This window comes from Palaemon carinicauda, chromosome 37, assembly GCF_036898095.1.
Source record: "Palaemon carinicauda isolate YSFRI2023 chromosome 37, ASM3689809v2, whole genome shotgun sequence".
Classification (NCBI taxonomy): domain Eukaryota; kingdom Metazoa; phylum Arthropoda; class Malacostraca; order Decapoda; family Palaemonidae; genus Palaemon; species Palaemon carinicauda.
This window is the reverse complement of record NC_090761.1, coordinates 42,093,215-42,118,184: the sequence shown is the minus strand read 5'-3', so window position 1 is coordinate 42,118,184 and position 24,970 is coordinate 42,093,215. Positions and strand designations below refer to the sequence as shown.

Sequence of the window (24,970 nt, the reverse complement as noted above, 5' to 3'; positions counted from 1 at the left end):
TTTTCTCCCCCCCCCACCCAAAAACCCCGCTTCCCACTGGGATCCCCCATAATTGTAGTAGTAGGTTTTTGCTTACATTTTGTGTGTAAGAATAAGTCTTAGTTCCTTTTTTATTCATTTCCTCATGTTTCTATGCGATGTGCAACACTAATCTGGTGGTTTTTTGTCGTTTTTCGTCATTAATAATTGAAAATGGGTGGGGCCTTCTGGACATTTATCGTCATTTGTAATAATTGCGGTAATTATTTACTACCATACAATCTTTTTTTTGGTTGAAGTACAATATTATATCTTGATTTACGCTATATTATTGGTAAAATTATAGAAAAACACTTCAACATTTAAAAAAAAAAATCTTTTACTTCAGTAAATGGTGTGCTTTCAACGGATTTGATCTTTATTTCCACTGCATATGGACCACCCATTCTAGAAGGACATAGATGGGAACCTGGGGTTTTCGGGTGTGCAAAAACGGGACAAAACGTGATTATTTGGCTTTTGAGATTTGTAAATGGGTACAGAACCTAACAATCACACCTAACCTAACTAGTATTATTATAGTAAAACACGGAACAAGCTTTACTAATAAAACAATTGCGGTATATATATATATATATATATATATATATATATATATATATATATAGAAAAACTCCTGTTTTCTACGAAAATGATCTTTATTTCCCTTGCAAATGAGTAATTAATAAGATTCATTCTAATATATCCTACGGTAATGAGGACACCCAGTGGGAACTTCGGGTTTTAGGTGGGGAAAATATACCGTCAAATCAATAAAAAATGGTAAAACTAGACCTTTTCTTCTCTATACATTGTTCTCTGGGACGCACAATAAAACCATGAAAAATTGCATAAAATATGGAGATCATGTCCTACGGTAATGAGGGACACCGAGTAGGAACCAGGTCTTGTTCCCCCTGGCTATGGGTTGTGACCTGGGAACTACTAGGTTATGTTAAATAGGTTTGCTAGGTTCTGTACTCTTTTACAAATCTCAAAAGTGTTAAATAATAAAGTTTTGTGATCTGGGAAGGGGGTTCAGGGACAAGCCTGGCTTGGGGTTGTGACCTGGGAACTACTAGGTCAGGTTTGGTGGGTTTATCAGGTTCTGTACCCTTTTTCAGATCTCACAAGCATTTTATAATCACATTTTGTCTTGTTTTCGCACACCTAAAATCCCACGTTCCCACCTGTGTCCTTCAAGAAGGGGTCCTGTTCAATATCAGTAGAACGGCTTATTTATGGAGAAATAATGGTCAAATTTGTTGAAACTACACCATTTACTGTAATACAAGTTTATTTTTCCCATGTTTTTCTATAAATTACTGTAATTGGTTATGAAACCATTACATCATAATGTCACAGCTCTTAGCCAATATACTGTAATTGGAACTGCTTGTGTTTGCGTAAGAAAGTAAGATAAAGGGGTTATTAAAAGTACTGTAAACATTGCCATAGAGGATATGTCTTTCCCGACCTAGGAAAAATTTGAGGTAAAAACTTAGCGACCTCATTTGATTCCATCTTGTTCAATCTCTCATATACAAACTATATCGAGTGCGGTATACTTCTGAAGTTTTACCAAGGATCCCCATATTTTGCGCAAATTTTCTTGGAGTTATTATGCATCTCAAAGAATAATGTATAGAGAAGAAAAGGTGAGTTTTACCATTATTTATTGATTCACAAGTAAATGGTATTTCTTCTTATCTATTCCTTTGCAAGGGAAAGAAAGGTGAATTTTGAAGAAAACTTGAGTTTTCCTATATATAGCCTAATTTTTTATTAGTAAAGTTTGTCCCGTGTGTTTCTATAATAATAATCCAATTTCAAACAATTTCGGTTGAAAACCAAGTTTTACTAGGATTTCAGCAGAGTAATAAAGTTGTCCACTGGTATCCGTTTTTGACTGAATACTTTGAATAATTAAGGAAAACTGGTATTTCGTTTTGTTGTAGCCATGGTAAAGGCAGTGGCTGGCCCTTCTGGCATTAGTTTTAACAAAAATACAATTCCTACGGAGTGTGTGCAGTGCAATGTTGGTTTTGTAGAATTTTATCATTATTTTTCTAGTAGTGATATTGAACTAGCGGTTGAATATGCTTTAGGACATAATTTAATTCGTAAGGAAAAGTGTGGGCTTCCCCCCCCCCCCCTGGCTAGGGGTTTATGATCTGGGAACTGCTATGTTAGGTTAGGTGGGTTTGTTAGGTTCTGTACCCTTTTACAAATCTCAATAATGTTAAATAATCACGTTTTTGGGACTTGGGAAGGGGATTACGTGGGGTTTGCTGATTAGGTGGTAAACTTATAGAAAAAAAGGATCCCCATATTTCCTTCAATTTTTCTTGGACTTATTATGCATCTCAGAGAATAATGTATAGAGAAGAAAAGGTAAGTTTTACTATTATTTATCGATTTGCCAGTAAATTTTCCCCACCTAAAATCCCTGGCTCCCACTGAGTGGCCCTATTATCGTCGGATATATTACAGTATATCGTCTTATCTATTCATTTGTGGTGGAAAGAAAGGTCATTGCTGAAGAAAACAGGAGTTTCTCTATATATAGCCCAATCTTTTTATTATTAAAGTTGGTAGTAGTTTACAACACCACGCTCTCCATTTACTCCAATATAATGTAATCCTGCAGTTCTCACCTTCTTGCACAGTAATTCGGTAGTTATTTAAATTCTGGGAAAGCAATAGTTAGCAAGATATGTTGAAGAGTGGGGGAAGGGGTTATAAAAAGAAAATAGCCCGGTTTCCTCACTAAACGACTTGGAACTGACATGTTAACATCGTAAACCAAACAGAATTTGCGGATTTTCCACTTGAAATATGGGAAAAGTCAGATTCCTCCAATAGCCCTTATAATTACACCAAATTTTGTAAACATGGTCAGACACATTAAATACCTCCAAAAGTGACTCCCTGAATCAATTCAGAGCATAAATTAATACATTAAATTTTTTTGGATTTTTCACCCATGTGGCCGGGGGCTGCGTAAGTTCCACTGAAAATATGGGAAAAGTTAAATTCCTCCTATAGCCCTTATAATTGCACCAAATTTTTTGAACATGGGTAGACACATTAAATACATATTCCCTTTAATGATTTCCTACCTAACATCAGGAAATTGTTTTCTAATAGCAGGCAGCAGCCCTTGGATGGTCTAGATGGTAATAAGATGAGAGAGGTAACAAATATCATATCTCCGTGGAGATATTACACAATGCCCCGAAAGTGTCAGACCTCTTTTTGTCGTCTTCGCATTGGTCACACATGGTTGACATTTGAGTTTCTTCTGAAGGGCTAACATTAACCGTATTGCGACGACTGTTTGGTACCTTTAACAGTGAGGCATTTGTTGATCGAATGCCCCAATTATAATAACTTAAGAAATAGATATCTGTTTGAGGCTCGAGGTCTGGATGGCTGGTTCATCCTGGCCAAGATCCTTGGACATGATGTGTTGTACAATGCTAGTGGTATTTTCAAATTGATATCAGAAGCAGGTCTTCTTAATGCTATTTAACTTTTATAACATATTTACTTTTAGTGGCATTTTTAAATTTATTTCAGAAGCAGGTCTTCCGAATTCTATTTAACTTTTATAACATATTTACTTCTCTGGTTTTAATTGAATATTCTTTTAATCTTTATTATAAACAATATTGGTGTCAATGACCTTCGATGTCAGGATGCCAGAAAACTTCAAATCAATCAACCAATCAATCTCTTACTTTGCCCTGTGAGGAGTTTGAGGCTGTATCTTAAGAGAACAGCCGCAGCCCGTCCCTGTGTGCCTGCACCATTGGTCAGCACAGGAAGAACCAAGAGGAGGGTCACCATGAACTCCATCTCAGCATGGATTCGCAAGGTCATAGACCATGCATTGAATCCACCTTCACGTCGCCCCAGAGCTCATGATATCAGGGGCGTTGCTATGTCCCTGGCATTCAAGAGAAACTTCTCAGTGACGCAGGTTCTTCAAGCTAAGGTGTGGAATCGTCAGACCACGTTCACATCCCACTACGTGCAAGACGTGACCCACAGGAGACATGATGCGTTCTCTATCGGTCCTGTGGTGGCTGCACAACAGCTGTTTTAAAACCTCAAACTCCTTATTGTACAAGTAGCAAAAGGTTGAGGGCATTGTTACCCGGTTTTATTCTGTGTGAATGAAAAGGTTTGACTGGCCCTTACACTTTTCCTCATTCTCCCCTCTCTTAGGGAAAGCAGCACCCTGGGTTCTCTGCACAGCTGACCTCAAACCACTGCCGGTAAACCATGCTCCCTTGTGTACCTAGTATTAAGACATACTGTTGCGTCCCCATACCCTTACGAGGTGGTATTGAGAAAGTCCTATTTGCACAGTTTTTCCTTCTAAAGAACTCTCAATAACTTTACCTGGACAGTCACACTTCTATATACCTCAACACACAGCTTGCGTAGGCCGTGGACCTTGCGTAGCAAGGTTTCAGCGAGGTGTACTGATATACTATACTCAGATAAGGAGCCCCCCGGTAAAGCTAAAGCCAGATTGGTTGGGACGTCCACCCTACCTAATGGGTGAGTCACCCCTATTAAACAGCATGGTTTGTATTCCAGTTATGGAACAAATGGCAAATTCGTAGATAATTTGTATTTTTCCTAACTATACAAACCTTAGCTAATTAAGCAAACTTACCCGCCAGCCCTATCCCCCTTGAAGTCCTACCTCCAAGCAAAGTGAGCTCAATCACAGGTGTGTGAGGGGGGGTGGGGGTAGCAAGTTACCCTCCCCTACCCCTGCTAACTAGTGGTTTGGGTAGTTAACCCTCGTTAAAATTTAATGGCTCGTCATTTCAGCTACGCTGAAAGTAATACCCCTATTAAATAGCTAAGGTTTGTATAGTTAGGAAAAATACCAATAATCTATGAATTTGTCATGTAACTTCTTTTCTCATTAAAAATAGAAAAGCTTGCATACTGTATCCCTGAGGAGATTTTGGTTAAACCAAAGAAAAGCATAGACAGTGATACAAAGTTTTATTTTTTCATAATTTTACTAGTAATAAGAAAATCAGAAGACATTTGTTAACTTCCACTAGTAATAGGATAACAACACAGTTTTGTGCCAACACTATTTCTCTCTTTATAGGGAATGATACTTTTCGACCAAGCTGAAAACTAGACATACGACTTTTAGCGAGGTATAACTGCCCATCGTTAGTTAGCATGGGGGTGGGGCTGTGGGGTAGGGGGTAGTACAGTCTATCGCACTCTCACACACACCTGTGTTATATCAGCAATTTTGTTGTAGTAGTATAATTCTATATCAGGTCTAGAAACTTTCATCCTGATGATTTGAGAGTATTGCACCAGTTCTAGTTTCATAACAGTTTAATATTACGGTGCTTGTGATTCCGTGCACAATCCTTATATGAATTTCGGTTTACATTCTAATTGTTCCGACACAGATACAAACCTTCGCTATTTATAGGGTATTACTTTCGGCAACGCTGAAAACCAGCCAAGACTCTTTTAGTGAGGGATAATTACCCCATCCGCTAGTTAGTGGGAGGGGGTTGGGGTAGACTGGCTACCCCGCTCACTCACACCTGTCGGTTGAGTAACCACTTTTGCTTTTGGCTCGGTAGAGTACGGACGTACCGTCTCTCTTTCCCGTTGAACAAGCTGCCTTGACTTTATTACTATTCCTTTTTCTTTTGTGTGTATCGGTGTGTGTTTGGTTATTGTCCCGCTATGCGGATATGTCCAGTTATTGAGGACCGCCGCTGCGGTACCTTCATGTCGTTCGTGAAGACGGACCCATACTCTTTATGCCTGGCCTGTCGGGGAAGTCAGTGTTCACTGGACAACACCTGTTCTGAGTGTAGGGAGTGGCCTGCCTCCCAGTGGGAGAGGTTTGTGCGTAAGAAGAAGAAGAAGAAGTCTAAACGCGAATCTTCGCTTTCGGGGGTCTTCCTCGAAATCAAAGAAATCGCGGCCTTCTGCTTCCTCTATGCCCAAATCTCTGCATGAAGCTAATTCTCAACCAGGCCCTTTCGGGGCACGTCCGAGCAGTAGCGCAGGGCTTGTGACTTCAGGTCAACCCTGTGGGATAGGCGAAGGTGGCGGCTCCCCTAGTGAGTCGGCTCCTTCTCTTTCCCCAGGGAGCGCCTGTTCCTGTCCAGACCTTGTGTCTTTGTGGCCATCACTGGGCATCGATGGTCCCCCTTCGAAGGAAGTTCTCCTCGAACTCCTCCAAAGGGGAGCAGAGAGAAGGCGGTCATCTCCTTCCTCTGCGGAGGTCGATTCTCTTCTTGTGGGTGCAGGCGCTGTTGCTTGTCGGTCAGTCCGAGAGTCTGGTTCCGACGCCGAGGAGTTAGCTAATCCACCAGGGTCGGTGGCAAGGCTCTCTCCAAGGAAAGCTTACCCTTTGGGGGAACATATCCCTCGTTGGAGAGAAGATTGCCTCTTCACATCGGCAATCTCCTTACGCTTTTTGGTTCTCCAGGGGCGGAAAGAGAATCTTGCTATAAGTGTAGTTCTCCTTCAGGTGAATTCTCCCTTGCGGAGGAATTATCTGTAGACCTTCACCAGTCTCCCCCTCGGGCGGAGTCTGACGAACGTTCCTCTCCGGAGGTTCGTAGAGTGGAGCGGTGGGTAATCCCTCTCCACCCTGGACTTTCTCCTCCTCTAGCTGTGAGGAGACGTCTTTTTGAACCTGCTGGTTCTCCTTACGTTGACCCTTTGGGGTCTCGTTACGATCACCCTTTGGGTTCTCGTTACAATCACCCTTTGGGTTCTCATTACGATCACCCTTTGGGTTCTCGTTACGATCACCCTTTGGGTTGGCGTGATCGTGAGCCTTCGGGCTCTCGTCATGTTGATCCTGCGGGTTCCCATGACAGCAGGAGTCCTTCGGGTCTCCGTCACGCTGAACCTTCGAGCTCTTGTGACTTGAAACCTTTGGGTTTCTGTTACGCTCGTAACGATGGTAACGTTGAACCTCCGGGTTCTCGTACCGTCAGTCACGCTGACCCTTCGTGGTCTCGTGACAGAGGAACCTCGGTTCCTCGTTATGTTAACCCTTCGGGGTCTCGTAACCTGAGTTATGCTGAACCCTTGGGCTCTCGTAACTTTAGTCACGCTAACACTTCGGTGTTTCGTGATTGGGAAACTTCGGTTTCTCATTGCGCTGACTCTTCGGGGTCTCGCAACCCAGGCTACATTGGGCTTTTGGTCCCTCGTACCCTTAGTCATGTTGACCCTCCGGGGTCTCTTGACAGAGAAACTTTGGTTTCTCTTTGCGTTGATCCTTCAGGTTCGCGCAACACAGTTCACGCTGAACTTTCGGGTTCTCGTGACCATAGTCATTCTTTTTATGACAGAGTTTTCAAACTTTCGTTGTGTTGATCGTTCGCGCTCACACAACACAAGCTATCGTGAAACTTTGGGTGAGCGTAGCAGTGAGTTCTCTCACCAATCTGAGAGCTCTCGCGTGTACGACCAAGTTGGTGAACACGGCCAAATTGGCGTGCACGACCGGATCGGCGTGCACGACCGGATCGGCGCGCACGACCGATTCGGCGCGCACGACCGATTCGGCGCGCACGACCGATTCGGCGTGCACGGCCAATTCGGCACGCACGGCTAATGTGGTGCGCACAGCCAATTCGGCGCGCACGGCCAATTTGGCGCGTGCGACCAACTTGTCGCTCGCAAACAAAATGGCGAACATGGCGCGCGGGTTCATCCTATGGTGCGCCATGTGCGCGAACATTCTGTTGCTTGCCATGCGCTAAAACAACCTGTTGCGCACCATGCGTGTGAACAACCTACTGCGCGCCATGCGCGCAAACAACCTACTACACGTCATGCGCGCAAACAACCTACTGCGTGCCACGAGCGCGAAAAAGGTGCGCGCACGAGCACCCTTCCGCCTACCAACAGTTTGGCGCTTGAGCGCGCAACCATCTTGGCGCTCACAATCAGTCTCTCAAGCCTCTTAGGCCTCAACAGAGACAACAGTCGCCTTCGTGACCGAGCCCAGATTCTATCCCCTAGGGTAGGCCTGTGCCAATCTTGGTTGAAGGCTAGCCTCCCTCAGACAAAAGAGTTAGAAAATTTGCCTAGGTTCCTAAACCCAGGGAGCAGTGCCTTCCTAAGGACCTCCCCCTTAGTTCCTCAGGAGCCTGTGACCCCCCGTGACTTAGCGCCTTATTCAGTGTAATGCGCCAAGCCATGAAAGGAGTCGTTCCCCGCTCCCAGTCCTTAGGTGACTTATCTAGGATCCCTTTATCGCCTCCCCTCTTCCCAGGGTCCTCTCCTCCCTCTGATCCTAGGAGGAGTTCAGAAGATTCCGCACATGCGGGTCCTTCTGGCAAGGGGAGACGGTCATCCCCTTGCAAAAGACCTCTGGAGGAGATTAGGAATGAACCTCAGGGTACCCCCTGTGGTTCAAGACGCCACAGGCCAGACCAAAGGGGAAAAGGAAAGGGATTCGTCTTTCGCCCCCCAAGGAGGATAGGGTTACTTCCTATAGAGACTCCTTCTATCCCTCACCGGTCGAGATAGTGCCTAAGGAGGAACGACCAGTGACTGGACAGGACTCACCTGATATGGCAATGGACGTACATTCCACCCGTAAGCCGACGGAGCCCTCTAGGCCCTTGGGGACAGAAGACCTCCGGCCTCGTGGGAGGGAACCGAAGGATTTGTTCACCATCCCCAAATCCTCGGCCAGGCTTCCTTCCTCACTGCCTCCCAGGCAGCCAGAAGCAAGGACCTCCTCGGCAGTCTCCCTATCCCCAGTCTATCCAGTTGACGACTTTGACCCACTCCGGGCTCCTATGGATGAGAGCTCAGACGTGGAAGGGCAGAGCGATCTCGAGGACGACGCTCTGCCAGCAGCGGCTAGCCCTAAGCTTACGGAGGATGAGAGGAAGGAGTCGGAACATGCCTTCTGGCAGGTCCTAGCCTGCATCCGTTCCATCAATGGACTACCAGATCCATTGGCCGCCCCTCTAGATAGAAAAGAAAAGGTCCTTGACTATTTCTACGGCACTCAGAAACCTCAGAAGACCAGTACAGCTTTGCCCTTGTCAAAGGGGTTGAAGAGTGCCAAACAGAAGGCAGTGTCCCAAGCAATTGGGTCCAACCCCTCTCTCCGCTCCAGCTCGTCCTCCAAGCTCCTACCTCCTCCGTATGTGTTTCACAGGAGGTACTACGAGATCCTCGGGTAATCTCTTCCAATGCTGCCTCTCGACCACTCTATAGAGGCACTCTCGTAGGCCACACCCTTCGAGAAACTTACGGGACTTCCAGTCTCCTTTTCGGCCTCTGAAATCCTGAACCAGAAGGTGGTGAAGTACACCATGCTGGCTACTTCGTGGCTGGACTTCTGGTTAGGATCCTCAGGACAACTGATGCGGACTAAGGACCTATCTCAGGAGTCTTCCAGGAAGTCTTTGGAGACTTTCCTATTGTCTGGCACTCGGGTCATGAGTTCCTCTCCCATCAGGTAGTGAACCTTTGGGTCAACACTATCCTGAAGAGGAGAGATGCCGTCATAGGCAAGTTCCATAGACATCTCCCTCAGGCCGAAGTAGTGAGACTGAGAAATGCTCCTTTCGAGGGCAATTCTTTGTTCCATCCCGAGGATGTCGAGCGGGTGGCAGAGAGGTGGAGGAAGTCAAGCCAGGACACCCTCATCCAAAAGGTCTTAATAGCTAGACCTTATCCCTCTCAGCCACAGCGGAAAGCTCAGCAAAACCCACAACCGAAAAGGGCTAGAGACCCAAAACAGCAGGGTAAAAAGGGTGAGAAGCAGGCCTTTCACAGCAAAAAGTCCTTTCGTAGAGGAAAGGGTAAGAAGGGATCCGGCCGAGGCCGGTCCCAATAGGACAGGCGATACTCCCATTTACCCACCTGTGGGGGGATGCCTGCAAAGCCGTTGGCAGAAGTGGCTTCACCATGGGGTCGAACCCTGGACGGTCGAGGTGATTCGTTTAGGGTATCGTATCCCGTTCACGCTCTCTCTCCCTCCACTGACTCGAATGCTGATTCCATTGAACTCCTGTGCTAAGGGATCCGCATGGGAGTTTGCCCTCAGGGCAGAAGTCCAGTCCATGTTGGAGAAGGACGCTCTCCAGGAGGTCCTCGACGGGTCCCCAGGCTTTTACAGTCAAGTCTTTCTTGTGAAAAAGGCGTCTGGAGACTGGAGACCAGTCATCGACCTCTTGGCCCTGAACAAGTTTGTCGAACAGACACCTTTCAGGATGGAGACGGCCAACACAGTTAGACAAGTGATAAGACCTCAGGACTTCATGTGCACTCTAGATCTAAAGGACGCATACTTCCAGATCCAAATTCACCCATCTTCCAGGAAGTATCTGAGATTCATGTTCAATCGGAATCATTACCAGTTCAGGGTACTGTGTTTCAGTCTTTCCACAGCACCACAGGTATTCACGAGAGTATTCGCCCTAGTATCATCTTGGGCTCACAGAGTCGGCATCCGTCTCATAAGATACTTGGACGACTGGCTGATTCTGGCAGACTCGGAGGCGGCCCTTCTCCGCCGCCGAGACGAGCTTTTTAGGTTTTACCAGGATCTGGGGATCGTGGTAAACCTCGAGAAGTCTCACCTGCTCCCCTCTCAAGAACTAGTATACCTAAGCATGCGATTAGACACCCTAAGGCACAAAGCGTTTCCATCAGATGAAAGGATCCAGAGACTGAGGGAGATAGTACAGGTCTTTCTCAGTCGGGAAGAGCACCAGGTGCAGTATTGGCTTCGCCTTCTCGGTCACCTCTCTTCCCTGACCCAACTGGTCCCCAACAGTCGCCTCAGGATGAGATCCCTTAGGGGCGACTAAAATCCCAGTGGAACCAACACTCAGATTCCCACAATCACCTAATCCGCATAGGACTAGAGGAACAGTCGGACCTCAGGTAGTGGCTGGCGGAGCCGAACCTCTGCAAAGGGGTCGATTTTCTCGTCTCTCCCCGGAATTGATGCTTTTTCGGATGTATCAAAAGAAGGGTGGGGGCTCCCGTGCTGCACCATCACATCTCTGGCCAATGGTCCGAATTAGAAAGGTACCAGCACATAAATCTCTTAGAGATGAGGGCAGCTTTTCTGACCCTCAAAAAGTTCCACCAGGTCCTGGCGGGGCACTCCGTGGTGTTGATGAGCGACAACACCACGGTAGTAGCTTATCTAAGCAAACAGGGCGGTACCTTTTCGCAGCAGCTGTGCCATCTTGCAGTAGAGATACTCAGATGGGCAGAGGACAACTCAGTGACTATCAGCTCGCTTCATTCCGGGCAAGGGGAATGTGCTAGCAGACAAGCTGAGCAGAGCGACTCAGATAGTTGTCACTGAGTGGTCTTTGAATCCTCTGATAGCCAACAAAGTCCTGACTTTGCGGGGTTCCCCGACTGTGGATCTGTTCGCAACGGCCCTGAATTTCAGGCTCCCGTTGTACTGCTCCCCAGTCCTGGATCCCCAAGCTCTTTGACAAGATGCTTTCCAACAATGGTGGATAAACATGGACGCTTGCGCGTTTTCCCCGTTCTGTCTGATGAGAAAAGTCCTCAACCAGGTACGAGCAAGCAACAACTTGCAAATGACCCTCATAGCTCCTATATGGCATCACGCAGAATGGTTCCCGGACCTTCTGCATCTCCTCACGGAAATCCCGAGGGAGCTCCCTCCACAGCACGACCTCCCCAAACAACCACATGCCAACATCTTCCACAAAGCCGTAGCTTCGTTTCGACTTCATGCCTGGAGACTATCCAGTACCTCCTCACACAGAGAGGCTGTTGCGAAAAGAATGGCTGGATACCTCAGGAGATCCACAGAGGCAGTCTACCAGGCAAAGTGGTCAGTTTTCTGTGGTTGGTGTCGTGGAATGGGTATCTCTCCCCTCGATGCCTCTGTTCCAACTATAGCGGAGTTTCTTGTATACCTACGGGAAGAAATGCTTTTCTCAGTCTCGGCAGTCAAAGGCTACCGCTCAGCCTTGAGTCTCGCCTTTTGACTGAAAGGAGTCGATAATTGCTCCTCGGAACTTTCTTTGCTCATACGTAGTTACGAGCTTACTTGTCCCCTGGCAGAGCTAAGACCTCCCCCTTGGAACGCTTCGGGTCCTCAGGTCTCTGAAGGGCTTCCCCTATGAATCACTGCGCCAGGTCTCCGATCGCCACCACCTGTGGAAGACGGTGTTCCTGCTCGCTCTGGCTTCGGCCAAGAGAGTCAGTGAACTTCATGGTCTATCTGCTGATGTCTAATACTCTAGGAGATGGGGGGGAAGTAATCCTCAACTACGTCCCTGAGTTTGTAGCCAAGACTCAAAATCCAGGTGTGCTGGACTCCAGGTTCGGCCCATTTCGGATAGAGTGTCTTCGTTCTGTAACTGAAGATCCAGACCAATTGTTACTATGTCCAGTAAGGAGTCTGAGGTGTTACTTAAAAAGAACATCAAAAGCTCGCCCCCGTGTACAAGCACTTTTTGTCAGCACAGGAAAGGTCAAGAGGAGGGTCGCGAGGAATACTCTTTCCTCCTGGATAAGGAAAGTAATCAAATACGCTCTATATCCAGACCCTCCTCTGTCCAACCGACCCAGAGTTCATGACATCAGAGACATTGCAACGTCTCTGGCGTTCAAAAAGAATTTTTCTGTGGCACAGGTATTGCAAGCAGGCATGTGGAAGCGTCAGACGACCTTCACAGCCCACTACCTGAAAGACATAACCCACAGGAGCATGGAAACCTTTTCCATTGGTCCTGTGGTGACCGCACAACAAGTGATCTAATGCCTCAGGCTCCTTGATGGACAAGTAGCAGAAGGTTGAGGGCTGAGGTTACCCGGGTTAGTCTGGGGTGAATGAAAAGAATGTCTGGATCCCTTCTTTCTTTCACCTCCCCCCCCCCGGGGAAACAGCTCCGCAAGACCGAAACATAGCTGACCTCACCCCTCTGCAGGTAAGATTCATTTCCTTTGTGCATCCTGAGTATGAATAAATACTTCGTTATGTCACCAATACCTCGTGAGGGAGGGTATTGAATATGTCTTAGAACTCATGCTTATCTTTGAGTTCCCACGTAAAGACAAGCCACGAGTCTCTCACAAGCTTCTGCAGGCCGCTATCATGGAGTTACCTTGTAACTACTTTGATTTTAGCGAGGGTAGGGTTCCTACTAATTAGATCAAAGATCAATTAGAGGGAACCCCGGGTCATGACCAAGGCCAGTTGGTAGAACTTCCTTACTCCTAAGAGTAAGTCGCCCTATAAATAGCGAAGGTTTGTATCTGTGTCGGAACAAATAACAAATTTGGAAATAATTTGTATTTTTCTTAACATAAAAACCTTGAGCTATTTATACAAATTGGGCCGCCACCCTGTCCCCCTAGAAGTCCTGCCAGAAAGCAAAAGTGGTTACTCAACCAACAGGTGTGAGTGAGCGGGGTAGCCAGTCTACCCCAACCCCCTCCCGCGAACTAGTGGTTTGGGTAATAATCCCTCACTAAAATTGTCTTGGCTGGTTTTCAGCGTTTCCGAAAGTAATACCCTATAAATAGCTCCAGGTTTGTGTGTGAGGTAAAATATAAATTATTTCCAAATTTGTTATATTTCTACCACACTGCATTCTTGGTGTGTACTGAAATTCATGCCGACAACTGTACCTAGAAGTTAACTAAAATACAAGTAGTGATGTGTAGAATATAACATTATTTTCAGTCAAAGCTACCATTTTAGCTTCTCACCCTAAGACTAAGTTTCAATTGCAAATTTAATTCATTACTGTGCTCTATTTATGAAAAGCTATTTTGTTCTAGTTCAGTGATCTGGTTGAACTAATATGATATTCAGTAATAAAAAAATTATATAGAGGGAGGCATTAGCTTTATGATCAGATTGTGTCATTGCCATGGACATAGCCATAGTTTATGATTCAAACAAAAAATAATCTTTAAAACACTTTTATGTCAAATAGATACCAGAAAGTGCTTGGCCTGTATTGTTTACTGAATAGGCCTAAATATGCTTTACACCCTGCATTGTACATTGTATAAAGTTATTGCAATCATTAAAAAGAATTTCTGAAGTATTGGAGTATCGGCTATTATTGGTATCGTTATCGGTCTTAGAAAGAAATTGGGTATCGGTATCGGCCTTCAAAATGGTATCGGCACATCTCTACTGTACAGTATATGGATACTATAGGTACCTGTGCGGTTACAGTATAGAATGCACTTTTACACAGAGAGAGGGGGGACATGATTAACTACAGTACATTACTGACAGTAGGGTATACAGTATATAAGATAAATAATACATGTAATTTTATAGGTAGGCATTGCACATATTAGCAAAGAATACTCTCTAACAACGGTAGAGTTTAGGGTCTCTTATTAGCTGCAGAGTTCCTTATCTCTGGGACTTTATCTCTGGGACTTTTGGACTTAATACCTACCATAGACTATTTTTCAAGTTGTTTGTGATCCCTGTGGATAAGGAGGGCCAACTGTACTACCTATATCACTATATTGTACAGTATTATTTTTTTACTGATTCTAATTTTATATTTACCGAGTGATTTAACCAGGTTTTAGAGTCGGGCTTTTATGATTTAATAGACTGGCCAAAGTTTTAGTTTTTTTTTTAACTGAGGGGCTGAAAGTTTGATGTAAGACAGAGCTTTTGAATTTGAAAAGTTAAGCTGGAGGAGATTCAGGGAACAGACGATATTCAAAATATAGAATGTGATACAGGATTGGAAAGACTAGGACCACTGGCAAGGAATTGTACGAGCCACGTTGTATGCTGTAGATTCAACCTTTGGATAAAGAATCTTGTTATGAATATTAGCTTTTATTCACGCACATTTGTATAAATTTGTAATTTGTTCATCTCTCGAAAAAAAAAACATATCCTATAGAATATTAGTCAGAGGAAAATCTTTTCAAAACAAAAAGTGAAAATGGAAAAGATGATTGAAAAGGCCAAAATGAAGAATGGTCCTTGAAGGTGATTGATACTGATAGCCATGAGCTGGTCCGTTTCTTCATCTTTTCCAACCTGAAATGATTAAGAAAATGATCATATAAGAGTTCATTGATATGTTTTCCTATAGAAATGTTATGGTTGTTTTTATTAAGAAAATCAAAGCTACTCTGAAAATCTTTTTAGAATCTTTACTCATCAGTGGCATTTAATACTGACAAAGACTTTACCACCACCTCTTTCTCTTGTAGAGTTTAATTAATTTTTTAACTTGAGTCATGTCCTCATTCTAATTCAGTCCTTCATATTTTAGTTTCACCTTTGTTTCCTCCAAGGACTTTCCATTTATGTGTCCTCTTGAGCCTTGTAGTTGTATCCTTTCTTTCTATGAGTCTCAATCCCCTAAAAAATTTCTTACCCATTGCTCAAGAGGTTCTTGCTAGTCATTATCAATTGATGTATTTAGGAATATAGGCCGGCACCTCAGATCAGTACGCAAGATTTCAACTTGTGCAGAAAAAAATGAAGTATTTAAGGTTTTAAAAAATAATGCTAGGCAGAAAGATTGTGAAAAATGGGGTAAAGTTTTGAAACCCTTTTACACCTACCAGCTGTAATTATTCTAGAGTTAGTCTTGGATATACATCACTTTGGAAAGTTTCTATTATAAAGGGAACAATTTGTAGATGTACAGCATTTAAGGCTCTCCTTACTCATCAGGGAAAGAAAGAAATTATTGCGTCAGCAATAGGTTAAGAGCATCATATATAATGATCTACACTACAAAATTTATTCCTTGCAGGCTGTAAAAAAGGAAGAGGTTCGGTAGCCAAGGGGACATGTCTCTGACTTAATCTGTAGATAAAGAGTTCAATCCCCGCTCCTATCTTGTTAGCTTTAACTACCGTCCCCAACTATAATGTCCTTGTGATCTACGATTGGAGTGTTTGGGTAGGAGCTGTAGGTGTACAGGATGAGTCATCAGCAACCATATTGGATGGAGTGTGTCTTGGGTGCTGATCACATGTTTATAGAGTCAAACTCCTGAACATTGAGTATCGAGCACATTGACCTGTCCCTTGTCACTAATGCCCATGAACAATTTTAACCTCTTAGGCTATATGCTGGTATAATTTACATAATTTATATTTCATTTATAACAATAGTCACAGTTTGTCACCTTACAGTGTGATATAGAAACTTGTTGACATAGTAATAAAAGTGTTTGTAAGGGGTAAACAATGAGAATAAGTTTGAGAAGGATTGAGATTTTTGGTATAAATGAAAATTTAAGACAAGATCTCAAGCAAGGTGCCATAGACTTTTTTTGCATTGATGTGCTAGTAAAATTTGTACACATCACACAGTATGCCTTTTATTTAGTTTCAGTAGATAAATAATAATATTTAAATAAATGTTTTATTAGCTTAGTCATAGTTTAAGGGGATAGATTTCTCCTGGCTGAGACACACAACTAAGAGTCTTTCTTGCCAAAGTTGTTGTTTTGATATTTTTGACATCACCATTCATCAAAATTTCTTACACAATTGACTTATTGGGTCCATAAATACAAATGCCACTAGTTGTAGAATTTGTTCATCTCAGATGATTTCTTGAAAGGCAATGAAAGCTTAGACAATTTGGAAAAGAGTATGGCAGAGAATACCAAAGAACAATTTGTCTGCTATTTATTGTTTTATTTCCTAATATCAGAGGGGAAATTAAGTGTTCTGGTATTTTTAATTAGAGATTTTTGTAGCTAGAGCTGAGAAAAATGTAGGAAAATACCAGATCCTCTCTCCCAGGGAGATGAAAACTCATTATTATCTGAAAATTTTGTGAAAGCCAAAATAAGGTAAACAGATTGCCAGAAAAAATAGTAAAGTCCAAGGTTTGCCTTATAATAATCACAAAGTTTTGTATGTCAAGCCGTTTCTTGTGTTTAGGGTGCCCTTTGAATTCTAAAAGGTGTGCATATTTTCGTCTGGGGACATTTACTCCTCTCAAGTCCAAAATGACAAATTTTATATTGAGTAATATTCACTTTTGTTTGTTATTTACTGGTATTAAAACTTTTGTAAATATGCTAAACCATATGTCAATGCAAAGGGAATTTAGTCAGCTATTTGATATCCCTTTCTTAGAAATTCTTACCGCTAATAGTTTTTGTGATATTATGAGTCGAGTAAGATATCCAAAGAAAGTGCTTGTGGTTTGAAGGATAAATTTGTTTGAGCCGAGGTGATATTGATAGGGTTAATTTATAGCTTGTGTAGCATCTGATGAAAGTAAAGTACTGTCATTATGTTGTCTGATCGTTAGAACTGATATTTAAGTGAAAATGGCCTTCTAATCGTAGGTTTATAAATTTACCTTTGAAGTCTTTCTCAGTTCATTCATGATGTCTTGTTTCCACTTGAGAATGAGACCAGTGTCCAGGAACTGAAGAATTGCTTGGTCAAACTTGTACTTCCATGCATTGTGCTTCTTAAAAAAGAGGACCAGATTATTCTTGTAGATAACTTCTTGAACAAAGTATACTTTTTTTGATAATCCCATTTGAGAGAGGGAGGACTCTAAGAATGGAAAGAAATCTAAGTGAATGTTAGAAGTCTTTAGTAGCCTTTCAACACATGCCTCCATTCCAAGATATGGTTTTTCCAAGTCCACAGGGACTAAGTCCAGTTTTCTTCCTAGTTCTGAGAGGAGGGGTTGAGAGGTTTTGGTTAGTTCCTGTGTTATAAAGTCGCCGTAATCAAGCTTGCATAGTCTGGAATTATGAAAGAATAAATGAGTGCATGAATGCATTAGAGTATTAAACAAAACTGAATGTGGTTCCTGCTGCTTCCCTGTTGCTTATTTACTTTTTCTCCCCAAAACAACTTTTCACAATTATATATAGAAAACTAAATATTAATGGTGAGTCATTTTTTTTTCATAATTGTAGAAAAGGAGCTTTTAAGTGTAACTGGGGTAGGCCTATTATGCGAATAAATAAAATGTTTATAGGTGCTAGTTATAAGCACGTATGGCCAAAATGTACTTTACATAGAACTGCATAAAACAAAATGTAATTGCCATATATTGGTAAAAAGCATCAACTCTCTGTACTACGATTTTTAACACAATCTATTTCCTTGATCAAATAAATGAAAGATGTTTGAAAAATATATTTTATCCTGCATTTTTGGATACAAGCCAAATCATGTTATGTTATAGGTAGTTCACGCACAACAGTTCAGGACCGTAAATACATTCACAAACTCTTTGACCAGCATTTCCTAGTCAAGTCCTCATCTGAAAATATTTAATTTTGACTGAATTTGTTAAGAACAGGAGATATAGTTCCAAGCTTTTTGACTACTGAAGATATTTAATGTGATAGAATTTTAAAAGCTATGATGTGAAGAATGAACATTAATTCCAAATCGTGTCTTATGCAATTGAAGATATAGAAGAGTCAAGACAACTGATGCATTAGCCAGTTACCTGACTGTTTGTTCATGAGGGCTTAACTGAATATATTAGTTTAATCAAATTTGCCACAAAGCTTCTTGGCCATTCCCTTGAAGTAACGCCCTTGAAGTAACACACCAAAACCTCTACACGTTTAAGGTATCTTCATGGAAAATCCTAAAAAAAAAAAAAAATGGTTTTCAGACCCACATGAGCGTCTAAAGGATTTCTTGCATAATTTATATTGAAGACAGGGTCATATTTATTCTAGGTGATTTAATTCAATGAAAGCTTCAAATAACTTCATCCATTTGAGGAATATTGTTCGTTGTCTTTAATTTTGTCCTTCTGACGAGAAACTACGTTTATATCTATTAAAGGCTAAACTAAGAATGAATTCAGACTCATGTCAAATACATTTGGAATCCAAGTTAGAGGAAAGGGTCTGGATAGCAGAGGCATAACTCAATTCCTTTGACTTGTGTATTATCCTTTACCCCTTTGGATGCTGGGCTAAGAGAGACATTGTCTGGTCTTCTTAAAACTTGGTAATAAAACTCAGGAAGAACCGGAGGCAGAGTATTTCTAACCCCTGAAACTTAGAAATGGTTTCAAAGGGGCAACTATGATTAATTGGATATCTAAGGGTTAATGTAGAATTTTTTTATTGAATCTTGACTAGCTTAAGATTTACATAAGTTTTCTCTGCCCTGCATTGCAATTACTATTTTTTTTTGCCCTGCATTGCAATTATTATTATTTTTTTATCTGGAATTCTGATGTACTTTTTTTGCAGAGTAAGGAGATAGTTTCTCTTTCTTTAGAATGAAGGAGGACATAACTTTGAAACCTAAATTCATGTAATATATTATTGGTGAATTTAATGTTAGCTGTTTTAAGTTGGCTGGTAATTTCAGCTTAGGTTAATTTTATATATTAGCTTCGTTCATTTACTTACCAATCTCCATAGTTTTAAGCGTGATTCATCTAGGTGAATCACGAGGAAGGGTAATTGGAATGAATTTAATGACAAAATTCATTATTTTAAGACTTGTGCATTACCTATTACCCCTGCCCCCTACTAATTAGTAATATTAAGTAATTGTGCCCCCCCCCCCTGTATTAATGAAGTCAAGAGGTTGTTGGTGTTCAAGGCTGACTTCAAATACAATGCGTACTCACATCTAGATTGTTTACATAGATCACTGCAGATGGCTTGTCCAGCCGTAGTATACCAAGGGATGGCAACGGTAGGGAGGGACAGTGAGAATATTTTTATTATTTTAATGATAGACAAAGGAAGCTTGGTGAAAGACGGGTAGTATCAAAATAATAAATTTGATTATAATTCTGTTTATTATAAATAAAAACAGGCACTGTATAATCAAAATAGGTTCTAGTGCTTGACGTTTTTGTCCCAAGCCACCTAATATAAATTGTTTATGTATATGATCACATAACAGGAGATATTGAAATTTATACCTCATTGAACCCCATCAGTTCCTCAAATTCTATGCATTACGGGTGTACAGTCTACTCTTATCCTAGATTTATGAAAACTCAGTTGGAAGAGTACAATAAAAAGAAGGGACAAAAAGTACAAGGTACAGTACCTTGTATAAAGCTTTGTAGCTACGTGGCATAGGAATGTCATTGAGGACCTTTTTTACTATCTTTCTTGAATATGTTTTTGTGCACTTACCGATATGTGCTCTCTGCTAGCTGTGGTAATGTCTTTATTTTGGGTGGATAAACGGGTACAGTGAAGAAAGAGATGAGGTTGCAGCCATAAACGATCGCAAAGACATAGGCACTGAACCACCAAATGACCATGAAGAATCGAAGAACAAAAGTTTCTGGCTTGTAATCTACACCTTGATTCACCAGACTCTTGTGAAAGGAGAAAAGATTGATACAGTGACAAATAAAATTATCTTGCAGTTACTGTACTTATTGCATATTACAAAGTATGCAAGAGTAAAACTATTATGCTGTAAAGTCTAAGAAGCATTTAAACTTGTCCTAAAAATACTTGAGTTAGGTAAAATTGTTATAGTTCTATGTTTTGAAAGTAAATTTAAGGTATTACAGAAAAGGCTTTGCGAAATAATCATTCACATGAACACATTTTCACTTAATTATGGAATTCTTCTAGGAGTTTCTATACTCCCGCTTGCCCTAACTTCAAACTGTAAATTATTCAGTTTGAATTTTGGAAGTTCTAGTAATTCAACTGCCGGATCAGGGAGATCCTTTCCCAACCTGGTCACACCTGGAATAAAACTTCTAGAATACAGTACTATGTAATGTTGAATCTTACGATGATAGAGGCAAGACTTTTAAAATTTAACTATATACCTAGCACTACATACTCAATGGTACAATCTGGGAAGATGTGAATGTAAAGGATGGTCAGTATTGTGAAAATCCCTGTGACAGTGCTAGAGATTAATTTCCAGAATAAGGATAATTAATTTGATAGGCTACAAAGTTTTTGTCCAACAAATTAAGTTAGGAGGCATCAGCTGAAGACCAGACAGGAAAACAATATTTAGATTAAGGTAGAATGAAGGAATTAGAAAATATACTCAGGGTACATACATACATACACCAAGGCAGTTCCCCCAATTTTGAGGGGTAGCCGACATCAACAAATGAAACAAAAACAAAAAGGGGACCTCTACTCTCTACGTTCCTCCCAGCTTGACAAGGGACTCAACCGAGTTCAGCTGGTACTGCTAGGGTGCCGCAGCCCACCCTCCCCCGTTATCCACCACAGATGAAGCTTCATAATGCTGAATCCCCTACTGCTGCTACCTCCGCGGTTATCTAAGGCACCGGAGGAAGCAGCAGGGCCTACCGGAACAGCGTCACAATCGCTCGCCATTCATTCCTATTTCTAGCACGCTCTCTCCCCTCTCTCACATCTATCCTCCTATCACCCAGAGCTTTCTTCACTCCATCCATCCACTCAAACCTTGGCCTTCCTCTTGTACTTCTCCCATCAACTCTTGCATTCATCTCCTTCTTTAGCAGACAGCCATTTTCCATTTTCTCAACATGGCCAAACCACCTCAACACGGCCAAACCACCTCAACACGGCCAAACCACCTCAACACATTCATATCCACTCTAGCTGCTAACTCATTTCTTACACCCGTTCTCACTCTCACCACTTCGTTCCTAACCCTATATACTCGAGATACACCAGCCATACTCCTTAGACACTTCATCTCAAACTTTCCAGTAATAACTATTGGGCTCATCAGCAATAGTCCCTTACTTAAAAATTCACTAATGGTGCTAAGAAAAGACCCAAAATAGTCCCATTGTGAATAACACTGTCATAAGTATCCCTAAAATCAATCCCAATTATACAAACTTCCTGGCCACAATCAGGTTTATAGTTTATATAGGAAATATTTATTTTAATGTTACTGTTCTTAAAATATTTTATTTTTTTCTTGTTTCCTTTCCTGACTGGGCTATTTTCCCTGTTGGGGCCCCATGGCTTATAGCATCGTGCTTTTCCGACTAGGGTTGTAGCTTAGCAAATAATAATAATGATAATAATAATAATAATAATAATAATAATAATAATAATAATAATAATGATGATGATGATGATGATGATAAATAATAAATAATAATAATAATGATATTAATAATGATAATAATAAGAAAAATATTCTTGGAATTTCTAGCTTTGGTCAAGAGGAGTTGGTGATGGAAACAGTCTTAACTCTTTATACTTACAACACCACAGCTTAGATTCATTTTAATATAAGTTAATTCATGTTTCTTAGGAAATTCTTACTATGAAGCCTTTAGCCATGCAGTAGGAATTTTAATGGAATAGGAAAATGAATGCCTCTACCTAATTACAAGAAGTGGAATTAGGGAGTTTTGAAGCATTGCAATAGAAGGGTAAAAATCAGGTTTAAATTCTCACATGTTGAAAGATGATATACAGTAGTACATGCTGATTGTGTCCTTATGATCATAAACAATGTCAAGAATCGGTAATTTCTTTCCAATCAGAAAGTAAAGAATTATCAAAACTTAGTGGTTCCTTAGGGAAGCCACAGTACAATACTATGAAAAGAGTTGACTACTAACCTTTGTTATTAGAAGAACGGTTTCCATAATACTCATTCTATCTTTCTTGACTTGTATCAGATAGAAGATAATCAGTATCACAAAAACTGTGAGTACCAAAGTTCCCCAAACAGTTGTACTGAAAGGATATGTGATGCTGCGCCAGCGTGGTAGGGGACTTGGAATTTTGACAGCAAAACCATATCTGTTGAAAGTGCAAATAATAAGCATTTTGTATAAATGTTTTCAAGAATTCATGCAAGAATGAAAGTTATTTCAAGAGTATTCCATGTAGTTAGTATTATTGTCAAGAATTCTTTTTTGGATACTCTGCATGAATTAAAGCGTTTCATTGATATAAGTGCATGGGAACATGGTACAATACTATACTCTGAATATGAAAAGGTACAGAATTGCTCTGTAAAGGGAATGTTACCTTTACAATCAGACGCTAATTCCGACTCTTCCATTTTTCTGTTTATTATTCTGTTTTCTGGACCATAATCTTCACTTTCAAATTTAGGTTTATTTCTTCCTTATGAGTTTTTTCTATGTTTTTTGTCATGTTTGTTTTTCCTTCTGTTGAACATGATGTACACAAGGATATTTGTTCATCTTACCAAGTATTCATTAATATAAAGCATAATGAATACTTGAAATAGTGCATTTATTATAGAAGTAAACACATGGACTTTTGATTTCATTACCCTTCATAGCTGTATGGCTGAGTGAAGTCAAATGCTTTACCCCTTTCATATGTAATGAAGTGGCTGTTGATGGTCAAGTCTTTTGTTCCATTCCAAATCTCCCCCAGGAATCCATTCCAAGTTCCATTGATGTTTTCACCCCAGTTGTCTGCAAATGAAGAAGATTTCAGACTAAGTCAATATATGTGCAAGATATGGTTAGTGATTTTTCAGTGTTTGGAAATGCTGTATTGTACTGTACTTGAAATATTGTAACCAAACATTTCCTGATGTAACCCACAAAGAAAGGCCCTATTTATGCACACACACATTTGATTTGAATTAAGTTAGCTTTCTAGTTCTTGTACACTCTACATTCTCATTAGTTTGTCTTTGATTTTAGATAATAGCGTGACTTGGGGAAAACAGGAAAAATCTAATTACATTCATTTGCTAGTTTGGATGGCTTGAAGTTGATATTCAGCCATTTTGCTATGGTGTCCAACATTCTTTTGTTTATTCCATCTATGACACCGTTTTCATTCGTGTAGAAGTATGGCACATCTGTACTATCACTTGCTAAATGGAGAGTTGCGCCAAAGAATGATGGGAAACGATCCACAAAGAGATCATTCCATGTGTTGATGGAGGACAATCTTCCAGTGCTGAAGGGGGACAGTCTTCCTACATACAATAATTTTTGTAGAGGATGGAAAGGTTGCCAAGTGTATACGTGAAATACTAAATTTTCCTTGGTTTTTGGAGAAAAGTTTATGAAACCAGGACATAAGATTGCCAGGGATGAAGTCCTGTCAGCAAGTTTGGTCTGCAGGAGGCTTTTGTCACAATTTTCACTTGTAAAAACAATTAAGAGAGCAGACAACGACCAACTTGAAGGGGGGTCCAGAAGGAACTTTGTTTCTTCTCCTGTTGTTACGTACACCAAGACTGTGCCTGCAATGTATAAACGATTTTTTTATGCGAATGTATACATCACTTGAATTAAAGTCATTTATGTGGGATGGGGGAAAACTCAAGTTCCTAGTGCAAATGTTATATATTGTTCAACTTGAACTTTCTATATATACTCTACTGTATATCTACCAAAGTTATATTATATTTTAAATTCATATTCTGTCATGATATTCAGGAAATTATTTGAGTAAGTTTTCGGAATGAGAAATTCTTTCCGAGGGCCAAAATAAGCTTACAGACTGATTTACTATACAACCTAAAATGCCATGAAAAAGATATAATTTTAAGATATTCTGTTTAGAACCAGGGTGTATCAAATATTTTTAATTTGACATTATGTTGAGATACATATGCTTGCTAATTTTTTCTTTCATCCATTGTAACTTATTTTGGAGTACTTATCATTCAGTATTCTCCATTTCTATCATAGTTCTTGGAGTTTTGGAGACGTAAAGCTGAATTGTTATCCTTTGATTACTTTAAAAGTCTAGTTTTGAGTAATATGCATAGGAGTCCTTGATTTGACCCGTTTTATATTTTCATCATTCACTTCATCACACTTCAGTTTCAAGTATACAGTACTGTATATAATAACCACAAGGTAAGCAGTGCCATACCTACAGGTTGGTAGCCAAGGTGTTTTTGGCTCCTCTGAAAAAGTTACTGTTTTCTATTTTTATATCTTGATGTTGTAATGTGCATACTGATGAAAAAAAAAATAATCAGCATA

At 41.0% G+C, this 24,970-nt stretch overlaps 1 protein-coding gene and 1 long non-coding RNA gene across 2 annotated transcripts in view; one reads left to right on the top strand and one right to left on the bottom strand.

Moving 5' to 3' along the window:
- The window catches only part of LOC137629595 (uncharacterized), a 152,823-nt gene that overhangs the window by 445 nt on the left and 127,408 nt on the right, over positions 1 to 24,970 (top strand). The window lies entirely within an intron of this gene.
- LOC137629813 (uncharacterized) overlaps positions 14,969 to 24,970 on the bottom strand; it is a 28,668-nt gene continuing 18,666 nt past the window's right edge. Inside the window, exons 2-3 of the mRNA XM_068361461.1 lie at positions 17,399 to 17,795; positions 14,969 to 15,100 (exon numbers count right to left, since the gene is read on the bottom strand). Of these exons, the coding sequence (XP_068217562.1) occupies positions 14,969 to 15,100; positions 17,399 to 17,795 (529 nt within the window). The remainder of the gene's footprint in view (positions 15,101 to 17,398; positions 17,796 to 24,970) is intronic.